General features: G+C 43.0%; 1 protein-coding gene across 2 annotated transcripts in view; it reads left to right on the top strand.

Annotated features, from left to right (window-relative positions):
* ABCA1 (ATP binding cassette subfamily A member 1) overlaps window positions 1–13,771 on the top strand; it is an 89,465-nt gene extending 75,694 nt beyond the window's left edge. For both annotated transcript variants that reach the window (XM_088156217.1, XM_014882373.2), the window contains exons 33-50: window positions 288–320; window positions 871–976; window positions 1,688–1,762; window positions 2,159–2,328; window positions 3,260–3,437; window positions 3,976–4,091; window positions 4,178–4,322; window positions 5,602–5,725; window positions 6,326–6,455; window positions 6,589–6,709; window positions 6,881–6,943; window positions 7,402–7,508; window positions 7,900–8,041; window positions 9,233–9,367; window positions 9,595–9,698; window positions 9,826–9,918; window positions 10,097–10,340; window positions 10,540–13,771. In XM_088156217.1, coding sequence (XP_088012343.1) covers window positions 288–320; window positions 871–976; window positions 1,688–1,762; window positions 2,159–2,328; window positions 3,260–3,437; window positions 3,976–4,091; window positions 4,178–4,322; window positions 5,602–5,725; window positions 6,326–6,455; window positions 6,589–6,709; window positions 6,881–6,943; window positions 7,402–7,508; window positions 7,900–8,041; window positions 9,233–9,367; window positions 9,595–9,698; window positions 9,826–9,918; window positions 10,097–10,340; window positions 10,540–10,680 — 2,227 coding nt within the window. In that variant the 3' untranslated portion in view covers window positions 10,681–13,771. The remainder of the gene's footprint in view (window positions 1–287; window positions 321–870; window positions 977–1,687; window positions 1,763–2,158; window positions 2,329–3,259; window positions 3,438–3,975; window positions 4,092–4,177; window positions 4,323–5,601; window positions 5,726–6,325; window positions 6,456–6,588; window positions 6,710–6,880; window positions 6,944–7,401; window positions 7,509–7,899; window positions 8,042–9,232; window positions 9,368–9,594; window positions 9,699–9,825; window positions 9,919–10,096; window positions 10,341–10,539) is intronic.
* The last annotated feature ends 579 nt before the right edge of the window (window positions 13,772–14,350 follow it).

Here is a 14,350-nt window from a genome sequence, read left to right as displayed (position 1 = left end):
GCAGCCCACACTCTTCAGTAATGAGCCAAATCCACGCAGATCCTCAGACAGCCCTGATCCTCAGCTCAAGTGATATTTCTGCTTGGTTAGTGATTCTGTGTGCTGACTCTCATGGGCAGATTATGGAGGAAGTCTAGGGATTACACCAAAGACAAATGGCCGGAGCTATATCAGATAGCTGAAAGGCTGTTGCAGTCTTTTCCATAGCCAAGTGCCTGCACGGTTGTTAGGTCTGTGTCTCCTCTGGTTCTGTGTATTATATATCAACTCTTTTTTTCTCTCTGCAGCTTAAAGAATAAAATCTGGGTGAACGAGTTCAGGTGAGTTACTGCCTTTTATTCAGCTTCTATGTGTCCAGTAAACCTTGAGCATAGTATTTAGCAGGTCACATCCACCCTGCTTTGCAGTTTGTGTTACAGGACTCTTAACTGCCAGATGTTGGAGGAAGATGTTTTAAGGATAAACTGGGACAACCCCAGAGCACTAGACAGCGTGTCTGCTTTTGCAGAGAGCAGTCTTGAAAAGATTTGCATGACCAGTGTGCTGGTACTCTATTCTAGGAAGTGCTATTCTTCCAAGCAAGGGCAGTGGGGGATGTCCTGCTTTGCCCGCAGCAGAGAATAGCTGCCTTTATTAAATGGACAGCATGCTGAGCAATCGTGATATGAGTATTTAACCCCAGAAACAAAGAATAGAAGACTGCATGGCTAAGCAGCCATGTAGGAGAATAAGTCATCCCTTCATGTAAGAGTGGAAACACTATCCTTGGGTGTACTGCAGGAAGAGGAGACACATGGAGAGGAATGAGGAGTGGCATTTTTGGAGGTCACTGAGTCACATCTTAGCATCACTTTCTATCTGAACTTTCAGGTATGGTGGCTTTTCCTTGGGAGCCAGCAGTTCTCTTGTGCTTCCTCCAAGCCATGAAGTCACTGATGCCATTAAACAGGTGAAGAAGATTTTGGAGCTGGCACAGGTGAGCGGTTGTCCCCCATAAGCCCAGGATGCACTAATACTGAGTCTTGTTACTTGGGAGATGACTTGGAAGCTATAAAATGAAGAGCATGTGTATTAGCTGTGTCCACTGACTTCTCCCCACTACCTCTGAGCTGGGATCTCCCAGGCTGTTGTCTAGGAGTAGCAGAAGGCTTGAAGACACGCTCAGCTAAAGCTTACCCAGCCCACATTGCTGATGTGGGTTCTGCCCAACACCAGTTGCAAGCCAGTGGGGATTGCAGGCATCTGAATGTTTTGTGGCAGGACAGGGTGGCTTGTCTTGGGGAATTAAGAATTAGTTGCTGCCATCTTCAAACCTCAGCTGAATGTTCCTGTGCGGAGTCTGCCCTGGCACAGAAGAGAATTTGGGCCATTGTTTTCCTCTGAGACATCCAGCCTGTGGGCTGTAATGTCTCTGAAGGTTGCATGCAACTTTGGTTAATACATTTTGCTGGGAAAAAAGCCAGGCACAAGACTGACGCTTCTTACTGGTTAGACTACAGAAAGGAAAGGGTGAAGAGAAGCTGCAGTTACTCAGCCTTCCAACCACCTCCAGTTTAGTGGGTAGAGATTGTTGAATTGGCAGAAAGCTGTCAGAGCTGTGAAAAACATTGTGTAGTCTTTGCTAGACCCCAGGGCATGAATAAAGGTATTCTTAGAGAGGAAGTAACTGTCTCTTTGCTGTTTACAGGGGAGTTCTGGGGATCGATTTCTCAACAGTTTATCAAGTTTCATGAAAGGCCTGGATACAAAGAATAACGTGAAGGTAAATTAACCAGTCTTCATTTCCGTGGCTCTGTTTGAAGCTCTGGTGACTTGGAGGCACAGCAGTTTTTCTTGAAAAACTGTATAGACCAGAGTTCCTTGTATTTGCTAGTGGAGTAAATGTAGCTTGTAGCTCTGTGTGGGCTTCCTCAAAATCCGTTTCCCCTGTGGAGTCTAGGCCTAAATGCCAAAAGGAGTTCAGTGCTGGATCAGTGATAGCTTCCAGCAGCCTCTTGTGCTTATTGATTAAACTGTGTTCTGCCCCTCAGCAAGCTAACTGAAAGGATGTGGAAAGAAATATGCCCTCATAAGAGGAAGGAGTGTTCTGCAGGGTTTAGGAAGCTTTTGGTGGCTGATGTACCTGGTGCCTTTTTGATGCTCATGTGGTGTCTTGCAGGTGTGGTTTAACAACAAGGGCTGGCATGCCATTGCATCCTTCCTGAATGTGATCAACAATGCCATCCTTCGGGCTAACCTCCAGCAGGGTGAAAACCCCAGTGCTTATGGGATCACTGCCTTCAATCACCCACTCAACCTCACCAAGCAGCAGCTCTCTGAAGTAGCTCTGTAAGTGTGACATGAATATGGATGGGTTTGGGCTCATTGCTGATGACTGGAAACAGGCAACATGGGAGGTTTTGGACTCACTGGTGGACAGTCAGTAGCCTCTGCCATTTAGGCTCTTAACATGTGGGCCTAATTTTCTCTGGTCTGGGCAGGTGGCAACCTGTGCTGCTGGAAATTTGCTGTTGAACAGCACTGCTGTACAAGCTTTCATTGTCTTTGAGTCCCTGGAAGCTGCAGTTTCTAAGAACCTTAGATCCCTTTTCAGGGATCAGACCTTCTGCAACTCTAGGAAATTGCTCTCAGCTACTTTCCGAAAGGTGTTTCACTAGGAATGTGAAATTCTTTTGTCCCCATGATTTGACTAGGCACGACTAATATGTCCTTTTGAGTTTTGCCCACTGTCTCAAGCTGGAGGTCACACAGTAATGCACAGAGTTAACTTCACTGAAGCATTGACTAGTCCACTCCCACTATGATCAGAGTCAGAGCTCACAATCTGTGTGCATATATGCCCTTCAATCCATAAAACAGTGGCAGATGATGGGCAGACACTTCCGAACTTTGAAACATCATCAAAAAAGACAAATCCCAGCAGCCCCAGGAAATTGATTATATGGGAAACAAAGTGGTGGTGATAAGGAAGGCAGAAAGCAGTCTATTGTGCTGAAGCTCTTCACCAGTCTCCCAGCTGTGATGTTGGGCTTGAGATGCCAACAGACTATATATTCCCTTTGCTATATGGCTGGAGAAGAAGTGTGTGGTTAAGAGAGCCTTGCATAGTAATCCTTTACTCCGGATTCTGAGTATAAGGACAGAATAACAACAGCAGAACCAATTGTTTCTATCCTGCCCTGCATGAGCTGCCTCATTTCATCTTAAAGGAGCCAGTACCAGCATGCAAACAATTTGCTTTCTTCCATTTTTTATCCAGGATGACCACATCTGTGGATGTCCTCGTGTCCATCTGTGTGATCTTTGCCATGTCCTTTGTTCCTGCCAGCTTTGTGGTTTTCCTTATTCAGGAACGTGTCAGCAAGGCTAAACACTTGCAGTTCATCAGTGGTGTGAAGCCTGTGATCTACTGGCTGGCCAACTTTGTGTGGGATATGGTAAGGACTTCAGCTGGGCTAAACTATGCTCTGTTCTGTTTTTCCAGCATGTCTTGAAGTGCACAGTGCAGTTTGGGGCCAGTGGGCACCATGTTATTTCAGTGAATAACAACTGTGAATATGACTTTTGTGTTTACTGTCATGGAGCAATGGTTCATCTTGGTGGGTCAAGGAATAAAACAGAGGATGGAAGGACAACCAGAAACTCAATCATTGGCATTTATTATGTCATTCTAAAATACTTGCCCAAAAATGCTTGTTTGTGTAGCCCCTTGTTCTGCTCTGTCCAAAGCAAGTTTTCTCAACCTGTGGTGTCTGAAACCTCTGAGAGTGACTACTTCTAGAGGCACCAAGAAATATAAATTCATGTGTGCTGTATTATGGTTCACACATATGACACTTTTAAGAGTCTCCCATTGAAAACAGCTTTGGGAACACTGAAGAGTATTGAAAAGTATTGCATTAGAGCAGAAAAACATCTCTCCTTTATTTTATGTCATCTGGAAAGAACTCTAAAGTAATGTTTTTCACCTTCTAGTGCAACTACATTGTTCCAGCCACACTAGTTGTCATCATCTTCATCTGCTTCCAACAGAAGTCTTACGTATCCTCCTCCAACTTGCCTGTGCTGGCTCTCCTTCTGTTTCTCTATGGGTAAGGGATTTCTCATCAGAGGATGATTGGGAAGGCTTTTGGACTTGGAAGGTTCTTACCTGATGTTGCTGCTTTTCTCTTGCCAGGTGGTCCATCACCCCTCTCATGTATCCGGCCTCCTTTGTGTTCAAAATCCCTAGCACGGCATATGTTGTGCTGACCAGTGTGAATCTCTTCATTGGCATCAATGGGAGTGTGGCCACCTTTGTCCTGGAGCTCTTCACCAACAATGTATGTTTTTCCAGAGGGTCCTCACTGTCTTGTGCTGTTGCACTGTGGTTCCATGCTGCCTTTAGCAGCCAGATCTCCAGAAAAGCTAGGCCCTGTACTCATTAGCTTCGGCAGCACTTTGAACACGGGTTCTGGTGGAAATGGGTTAAAGCCCCCTTTAGAAAAGCTCACAGAGTAGTTAAGGTAGGGAAGGAGCTCCTGAGATTGCCTAGTCCAACCTCAAAGCAGGATCAGCTACAGTAGTGCATTGGGTTTGCATGGCCTGGCTTTTTGTAGTGGGGTCAAACTGTTACAAGCAGGTTGCTCAAGGCCATTAGATTTTAACATTTCCAGGGTTGTCTCTGTACAACCTTTTCCACTTTACAGTCATTCTTAGGGGGAAAAAAAAATAGAATTTTCTTATGTTCAAATGGAATTTCTTGTATGTTCTTAATGAAGGCATTTTCCATCTATGAAGGCCATTTAATCACTCAACCATTTAGTTGCCCTGAATTTTGCCTCCTATTGTAGATACTTCTCTAGCTATACTGGGGAGCTTACACCCTTCAGTTTTTCAACACCAGATGCCTCCTGCGGAAGGTACAAGTTCCTCTCATACTTGTAGACATCACAAGATGTCTTAGCAAGCAAGCACTGTTTGACCCACAGTGGTGTGAAGTGTTCCTTGTGGGAGGAGGCTCAGGACACACCCTGGGAGTTACTTGTTGAGCTACTCTTCCTGTGGGCGTAAGGACACAGTCCTCGATGATGGTTCTTTTTGTTATGAAGCCTGTTCTAGCTCAGTAAAAATGAGTACATGCTCAGAGGTGAGTACCTGGCAGAACAGGAACTCAAGGTGCTATCACTTCAATCCATGGACTAAGCCAGCTGGAAGACAGCAAATAAAAAGTATTAGAGCTTCCACTATGGGATAGGGAGGAACTCCCTACAGCCACTGATGTATAAGTCTGTGCAAGTTCAACTTCCCTGTGTCCTCAGCCAGTAGTCTTTTTGCATATCATTGTTTGCAGACTCTGTCTTTTAGACTGTGAGGGTTTGGGAAAACCTTTTGTTGCACTTTGCTCATGTTAGTAGCATCATGAGCAGCACAACAGCACTGACTGTCCAGAGGAGCCATGGCTCAGGCTCCTGGGAGAACATTTCTAACCTTGGATTCTTGTGCGATTGCAGTGTTGGGGAAAGGGGAAGGAGGGGTCTGTGACAGCGTAGGTCACTCTAGGGAGGTGGTGGCTGCTTTCTGCTCAGCTGGCTCACTGGCACTTGATATTTTTCTTAACAGAAGCTGAAAGATATCAATGACATCCTGAAGTCTGTTTTCCTCATCTTCCCCCACTTCTGCCTGGGCCGAGGACTCATTGACATGGTGAAAAACCAGGCTATGGCTGATGCTCTGGAGAGATTTGGTAAGTGAAATTGTGTATCACAGAAACAGTGGCTTGAAAGAAGTAGATAAATCTAGAGTCTGCTCCAGATGAGCTCCTCTAACTTTTCAGAACTGAAAGCGCACAATTTGCAGCACAGACCTGGTCAAACATGGCAAGTCATCATAGCTTTCCACTCTAAGTTGTTCAAAGAAATTGGTAGATAGATCCGAAGAATTCTGTGTTAAGAGCATTAAATAAGAGTGCATAAAGACAATTATATGGAGATCATTAGGCCTAGTGTAAGGATTGACTGAGGTTCTGGAAAGCTGAATGTTTGTTTTTTTCTGACATGCAGATGCCAGGCCTGAATCATAGTCTTTCTGTGCTACATTAACCTTTTGTAAAGGTGGGCTAGCTTTTTGGTGGACGGAATTCTCTGGGCCTGAGTCCCAATATTGCTACAGTAAAAAATGTGCAGACAGCCACAGCTGGCCCCTTGTGTGGTCTAGCCCTTCCCTCCTACAACTGGCTGATCACCAGTTGTCCCAGTGCCCAGTTTGGTGAGCTCTGCTGGAAGAAATGCTACCCTGATCCCCTTGCTCTGGAAAAGTGATTGTGCTTTTAATCTTACGTTGGCAGGAGAGAATCGTTTTGTGTCCCCTCTGTCATGGGACCTGGTGGGAAGGAACCTCTTTGCCATGGCAGTAGAGGGTGTTGTGTTTTTTCTCATCACCGTGCTCATCCAGTACAGGTTCTTCATCAAGCCCAGGTAGGTTTTCCTCTCTACTGCACTGCTAGAGGCAGGTGATGTTTTTATTGGTGTTGCCCGTGAAATGGGGAGAATATTACCTATGACAGCCCTGTCATTTTCTGCTAAGGCTGTATCATGTTGCTTTTTTCAGGCCTGTCTATGCCAAGCTGCCTCCTGTGAATGATGAAGATGAGGATGTAAACAGAGAGAGGCAGAGGATAATTAGTGGAGGAGGACAGAGTGACATTTTGGAAATAAAGGAGCTAACCAAGGTGACAGAACTGAATTTGTACTCGTTGTCATGAAAACTATGCAGTTCACTGTGCCTTGTCAGAGGAATTTAGTGGGGTCAAAACTGGATCAAGTTGGGAGTATTGAATATGTACAGCTCTAATTAGAATTCTTTGACCTTGTCCTTCTTACTCTTTTTCTTACGCTTTCAGATTTACAGAATGAAGAGAAAGCCAGCAGTTGATAGGATCTGTGTTGGAATACCCCCTGGAGAGGTAAGCTTATTTGTTAAATGCATTGTTTTGCTATTACTACAGTATCTAGGAGCCACAAGACAGTACATAAGATCAAAACCAGATGAATGTTCAAATTGCACCAGAGGAAAGTAGAAGCTGAAGTTGTTTCTGGTTCTGTGTGTCTCTGCCTTTGAGGAAGATACTTAACTCTTAGTGTCTGGGACCAGAAACCAAACTCCAGTATGCAAGGCTTGGCACAAATGAACTGTGGTGACAGCGTATCAAGATGACACCCCTCTTTGTTCATATTCACAGCCTAAAGGCTTATACTTAAAATAAATGCCCAGAAGCTGGGTTGGTTTGTTTTTTTTTTCTGAAAGTAGACTTACCCTCTAGCTGTCCTGAGGGTCAAGTTTGCTTCTTTCCATCTTGTCACTGCTGAAAATGATGCAGCTGGATCTTGTTCTCAAATACACTGTGCTCATTTATATCCCCAGTGTTTTGGACTCCTGGGAGTAAATGGTGCTGGCAAGTCATCCACTTTTAAGATGCTAACTGGAGATACAGATGTGACAGGAGGAGAAGCTTTCCTCAAAGGAAACAGGTGAAAGACAATGCATCTTTTCTCTCCTTTTTCTTCCAATTTTAACAGGGTTTTTTTTCCACATCAAAACTCTCTTCCACTTTTCCTGTTGACAACTCCTGGTATTTGTTTCAGCCCTTGTTTGAGTCTGGTAAAGTATGTCAGTGGCTTAGGAAAGTTGACTTAGTCTGGTAGTCATTTCTGCGTAACAGGTCTTCCACGTTTAAATGACATTTTCTAAAAAAAAGGAGGGGAAAAGGGAGAGAGATAAAAAGTAATTTGATCAAGATGGACTTTAGGATCCTGTATTTTTGTTAGTTCAGTGACTCCAGAAACAGTTTTACACGGTTGTAACATCTAAAATAGCAGTGTATGCTCATGAAATCTTAACAAAGGCTTTTTTATTTTACAGTATCTTGTCCAACATCCAAGAAGTCCATCAGAACATGGGGTACTGCCCACAGTTCGATGCTGTTAATGAACTGCTGACAGGGCGAGAGCATTTGGAGTTCTTTGCACTCCTGAGAGGTGTTCCAGAGAAAGAAGTCTGCAAGGTAAACGAAACACCATAGGACCCACCTCAGTGACCAACTTGCAAGTTCTTGCTTGCATGCACCCTCCCTGCAACTCCTGTAATGCCATGATATGAAGATACCATATGGTGAAATCTGTCCCCCTTTCCTTCAGGGCAACCCAAGGTTTTTTCAATGTTGCCTGGAAAAATGTACTAAATGGAAAGGGAGATAATTTGGGTCCATGTTCTCATAGTGAATGCTCTTCTCCGGTGAACAACTTTCTTCCCTTAAGAATGTAAGGGCTGTGAAGCTTCAGCTCGTGCAGAACTTCACTTGCTGTCGAGTGAATTAATTCTTTTAAGTCTCCAGAAGCAAACACACTACAGCTTAGCAGAAGCCTTGTGCTGAGCTTTAAAAGCTTTCTAGTTGATCATGGTGTACATTAAAGTGCTGTTATTTCAGCATTCAGACATGAGGTTACAGTAAAAGTCTTTAGGCAATGGATGACAGCTGCCAGTACCATGCAGCACCCTTCTCAGTTCCGTTTCCTGCAATTAACAACTTTTATTGTATGGGACCTGAGTGCTCTAGGTAGATGATATCTAGGGTATATCCGAGTAGCTTGAATCCTTCTGTGAGGGTGGACATGATGGGTGGAAACTGCAATCTCCCTCTAAGATTGCTCCCAAGTTCTTTCATGGGATGTTCTCATCAGTTCCATATAAAAAGGGGGTCTGTTCTGGGTGTGATTCAAGTAGTAGCTGAATCTCTTCTCCATAACAGACGTTAGTCTGCAGGGCTACTGTGCCTGCCTCTTGGCACCATTAGGCATACTACTGAACAGCAAGCCAGATTCCATCTATCCAAAGGGCTAAGATGCACCACCATGTCAGTGCAATGGTCAGCAGTGTCCATGTCCCTGCTGTAATAGGAAAGCTTGCTGAAGCTGGTGCCACCAAGAGCACTGGGCTGTTGGTTAAGGTGGTCTAGCTGATGCTAAACTCATGCCCACTGTCTGGCCGGTAAGCTGCAGCCATTTCATTTTTCAGGCCTCCTGGGACAGGGTTACATGTATCCTGATCCAGAGGTGCCAAGGGTGTTTCAAAACCCGTATCCATGCCACATGAGTTCCTCAGATACGTGGCCCTTCTGAAAGCTGCTTTTGAAGCCAAGCAAGCTTTGTGTGGATGTTGCTATGCTTGACTGAAGGTGGTGTGCCGTCTGTCATAGGTTGGCGAGTGGGCAATTCGGAAACTGGGCCTCGTGAAATACGGAGAAAAATACGCTGGGAATTACAGTGGAGGGAACAGACGCAAGCTTTCCACAGCCATTGCCCTCATTGGAGGGCCACCTGTGGTGTTCCTGGTGAGTCTGCAACCTTCACTCATCAATATTTTTTTTTAAACAGAAAAACGTGTTGAAATGAAGACTAATTAAAAATCTCGTGCATAAATTACTTTCTCATTTTAGAAAATGAATAAAACTTGCTTATTTTCGATGTTTCCATAATCAGGAATGGACAGGTCATTTCAAAGATGAGGTTTGTCAGTGGAATGTAGCAGTGTAATCTGTTCTTTGTATACATTTTGCAGGATGAGCCAACAACAGGAATGGATCCCAAAGCCCGTCGCTTCTTGTGGAACTGTGCTCTGAGTGTAATCAAGGAGGGGAGATCAGTGGTGCTCACATCTCACAGGTAAGTAGCAGCATACTTGTGTCATACCTTGGCTTTTACGTCTGCCAGGGCTGGATGCTAAGCTCAGCCTTTCTGCTCTGCCCTTCAGTGCTGTTTGCAGTACTAATGAAGTTATTTCTACCTGCAGCATGGAAGAATGTGAAGCCCTGTGCACCCGAATGGCAATAATGGTCAATGGGCGATTCAGGTGTCTGGGCAGTGTCCAGCACCTAAAGAACAGGTAGGTGTTTTATCTTCACTTACACCACAGGGTTTGCGTTTTTAGGGAGATATAGTCAGGCTTAGTTCCTCATGCAGCATTTCCATTGCTATTGTGACTATAGGAAATGCTGCTGGATTTTTAGCCTCACTTGTATTTCAGAAGCGCTTAACTCTTGTACTGACATTTTTGTTTGCAGGTTTGGAGATGGTTACACCATAGTGGTGAGAATTGCAGGGGCAAACCCAGACCTGAAGCCTGTTGAGGAGTTCTTTGGGCATGCCTTCCCTGGAAGTGTCCTAAAGGAAAAACATCGGAATATGCTGCAGTACCAACTTCCCTCTTCACCATCCTCCCTGGCCAAAATATTCAGTATTCTCTCCCAGAACAAGAAGAGACTCCACATAGAAGACTACTCCGTTTCTCAGACCACACTTGACCAAGTAAGTTTTTAGTAGCCTGGGTGCCAAAAGTTTATTTGGCAGTGGTAGGAGTAGATCCACCAATTTCATTGGCCTGTCCTATAAGGGCATTTAAATGGAGTACTGAATCCCAGGACTATTTCAGGATCTCCAGTGCTTAAAATGCCATCAATTAATGAAATACTATAGTGGCGTGTGACATGGCCTTTTTTTCTTGTAGGTTTTTGTAAATTTTGCTAAGGACCAAAGTGACGACGACCATACTAAGGATCTGTCATTGCACAAAAACCAGACTGTGGTAGACATTGCAATCCTTAACTCCTTCCTGCAAGATGAGAAGGTAAAAGAAAGTTGTGTGTGAGCCAGTTTCATCAAAAAAATGAGCAGAATGCAAACTTCCTTTTCCTGGGATAGTATGCTCCCAAAGAAGCTAGAGGAAAAGCAACTGGACACTCTACTGATAACCATTCAATGCAATGCAATTCAATGCAATGAAAACAATTCCTTTACAGGGGCAGTGCCTCATGGAGTCGTCTTGTACTGTTCTCCAGTGAAAGACTTGAACTTAGCTCATTACAGTATAACTCTGAAGCTGTGGTAAAGCACCCATGAGATGCTGTGGGATTTCAACCATACTGTATCTTGTTCTGTACAGTATGTTTTTATTAGGGTTGCTAAAATAATTCATTCAGGAATCATGGCCAGTGGTTATCTACAGATATTTAGGACATGCATGTTTTAGTCTTTAAAACATTCATGTCAGGAGTGGGAATGTGCTGGTGCTGTATCCATTGCTGGCAATGAATGCACCAAAACAGTCAGTGGCAAGAAGAGTCACCATCAGTGTTGTAGCCCTGGGTTATGAAAACCTACCTAAACAGCTGGCTTTCTCGAGGTTGGTGCAGGTCAGTGGTGACAAAACTGAGACCGCAAAGCAGTACTGTGCAGGTGGGATGGCAAGAGACAGGCCATCATAACCACACATCTTCATCAGCAAGTGGTGATACACAGAACTGTGAACCCTCCAAATGCATGATTGTCCCACCAGCATCACAATCAACAACATACTCCGACTAGGTGTTTGTGCAGTTAAGTACTTTCCTGCTCCTCTGAGGTACTGTCACAGCTCCATGAACATCTAGTAGGAAGAAGTGGGTGAGAAGCAGACATAGGGTTTGGACCACAGCAGCAAACAGTAGTTGTACAAGCTGCTAATGCCAAGAGCAAATTCTAAATCATGAGCTAACACTCAGATTTGTAATATCTGCTCTTTAACCCCTGCTTTGCACCAGAAAGGTACCCATCATCTGGAATTACTGCTTAGCACAAGCTGTTTCTGGCTTTGCCAGATAAAACTAGAAACGAGATGTAGATTTTTTTTTTAAACAGTATTATTTATGACTTTAAATTGGTAGATAGCATAATTAGGGATTGAAAATGCTTTCAGCTGATCTTTGTAGCCACAGTATTTCTTTACATTATGCCTGTAATGCTATGCTCTCTTTCTATCCATATGGTGGATAGCTGCATTCATGATCTGACCATGTTCCAGATTCTAGCAATCAGCTGCTATCTGCAAACAACTGCAAGTTGTTCACCTAAAATTTTCCTGTTTGGAAACTGGTATAATATTAATGTGTAAGTTTCCGCTTCTGTTGCGCAGTGTAGTTTCAGTCATTAGGTGATCCCTAACTGGAGAATACACCCTTATTATACATGTGACATACAACTGTTTAAGTAAAAATCCCCCTGAAAAACAAGAGAGTTCAAGATAATAGTGCTTCAGTTCATCAGTGAATTTTTCAAGTTTTACAAAGCCAAACTAATTTAAGAGGGGAAATTATATAGTAACAACAACCAATTCTTGTTCACACTGTACAACGGTCATGGGAGAGTATGCTTTTGGGGCCCCTCTGTGTTGCTTTTATATTCGAAAATTGGTTCAGTAATGTGGTTTGAACACAAGTGCAGTTCCTGAGCTGTTCCTGTATGCCTCTGCCTTAAATACCCACAGAAGTTCTGCACTGGTTTTGATGCTACTCCATGAATCAAAAATCATGGACCATTTTCTTCGGTGAATAACCATAGCAGCCCAGCAAATACTGAAAAGGCTGGCATGAGCCTGAAGAAGATTGATTACATATTTCCAAGTATACTTGGTAACACTGACCAACTCAACATTTTTAAAACACAGTTAAAACAAGTTCCTTGTCCCTCTGTGTCCTGCCTTGAGGTTAAGTAAGAGCTTAGTACAGGCTCTGCTGAAGTGCCTTTTTCATACTTTTTTTTTTTTTAATCTGTATAATTCATTGCTAAGGGGATTGAGAGACGGAGTGTAAAGGGGATTGGTATACCTCACTTAAAACATGCTTTGTTATTACCTTTATGATGACATCATCACTCTACGGGGATGAGTTACAGGGTGATGAATACACCAGACTTCCAGGTGCAGAAACAGCAGAGCTACAGCCATGACTACTCCAGAACAGGCTGCAAGTATGTTGCGGTATCATTGAAACAAGTAGCATGTACTGGAGGCTTGCCACTGCTAAAAGTCGCTATTACAAATCAGCATTACATTACTGAATTGAAGGGCTAACGTTTTGCACTGTGCCAAACTAGTGCATGTAGAGCTAGAACGAGTTCTAGGAGGATTCAGATTTGGTCCTGAAAGGGCTGTGGTTTGCTCTTGGTAACTGCTCATTTAAATTATTCATGTATCAGGAAACAACAGTTACATGATAATACACTTTCCTTAGCCCACCAAAAAAATTCTTGTTTTCTGTTGCCCCATGACTGTCATGCTTACAGGGTCTGCTATCTGTGACGAAATGTTGCAGTAAATGTGGATATTAACCAAACTGCTTCACAGCTCTTATCTGCATTGTTTGTACTGAACAGACAGCATAATGCAACACTGGCATGAAGATTTGTCATGGAAGACGTTCAGATAGCCACTAATTTTTATTCATTCAAGTATGTGTTGGGGAAAAATCACTCTAGAGTCATACACAGTATATGAACCACTCTTGATAATGAAACTACACTGAGGTGTTAACTTATTTTAAACTTCAGTACTATTGACATGTTGCATCCCTCTTTGTAGTAAGTACATTTGTATTTCAGTAAGGAGTTGTTGTATTTTCCCCATGGTTTAACAACCACTTTTGTGCTTATCTTTCCCTCCTGAATTATAGTTGGTCCTTCGTTCCAAGCACTTTATGCTATCTGTAATGGGATCTATTTTTGCACTGGAATATCTGTTAACTTTGCAAAAATCTAGAGAGATTTCACAACTGAAATTTCTAAGTTAAATCCTTAAATGGACATTTTCATTAAAAACAACAAAAAAAAGTATATATATTTGTATTTGCTAATATCTGTTATGTGAAGTATTAAAAGGCACTCTAATTGCCTTGTATTAAGTAAAAAATAAAGCTGTTATAGCACCATTGGTTTTCACAAGTGTAATTTTTGCATTTTTTACTTCAAGGAGCACTGCTAGAAACTTTTGTTTTGCCTGGTTTTTATTTTGTTGTTAACTTTGATACATGAGATTTTAGTAGCTCAAAGAAACTAGTATGGAGTAGATATACAATTTTCAGGTAAATGAGGAGAGGGAAGACATAAAGGTTAAGTGCTACATTAAACGTTCTAAAGTCAGTAAATATAAAGGTCGCTAGCAAGTGATAGGTTAACTGTCAAATCCAACTGCAAAGCATAAGAAACTTCTCTGGATGTTGAAATCCCAACTCAAGTACCTGCCTCTGAATTTTTATTACTGAGATGTGAGTTGCTGATTGCTCCTCCTTGCTAAAAAACACCCTATATACTCGCTTGATTTTGAACAGCAGTTTACAAATGAAAGCAGAATAGTGGTGTGATTGCTCAAGGATAAACTGATACTAAACTGTTGTCTGCTGCTGCCTATAGTATCACCATCAACCAAGTTCCAGTATTCAACCAATTCCTGAAGTTACACTTATCAGGAAAATTCATCATGAGATAAGAAGACAATTAAAATTTCACAG

Source organism: Sturnus vulgaris, chromosome Z (assembly GCF_052056855.1).
Source record: "Sturnus vulgaris isolate bStuVul1 chromosome Z, bStuVul1.hap1, whole genome shotgun sequence".
Classification (NCBI taxonomy): domain Eukaryota; kingdom Metazoa; phylum Chordata; class Aves; order Passeriformes; family Sturnidae; genus Sturnus; species Sturnus vulgaris.
The sequence above is the reverse complement of the archived record's forward strand: the minus strand, read 5'-3'. Positions and strand labels throughout refer to the sequence as shown.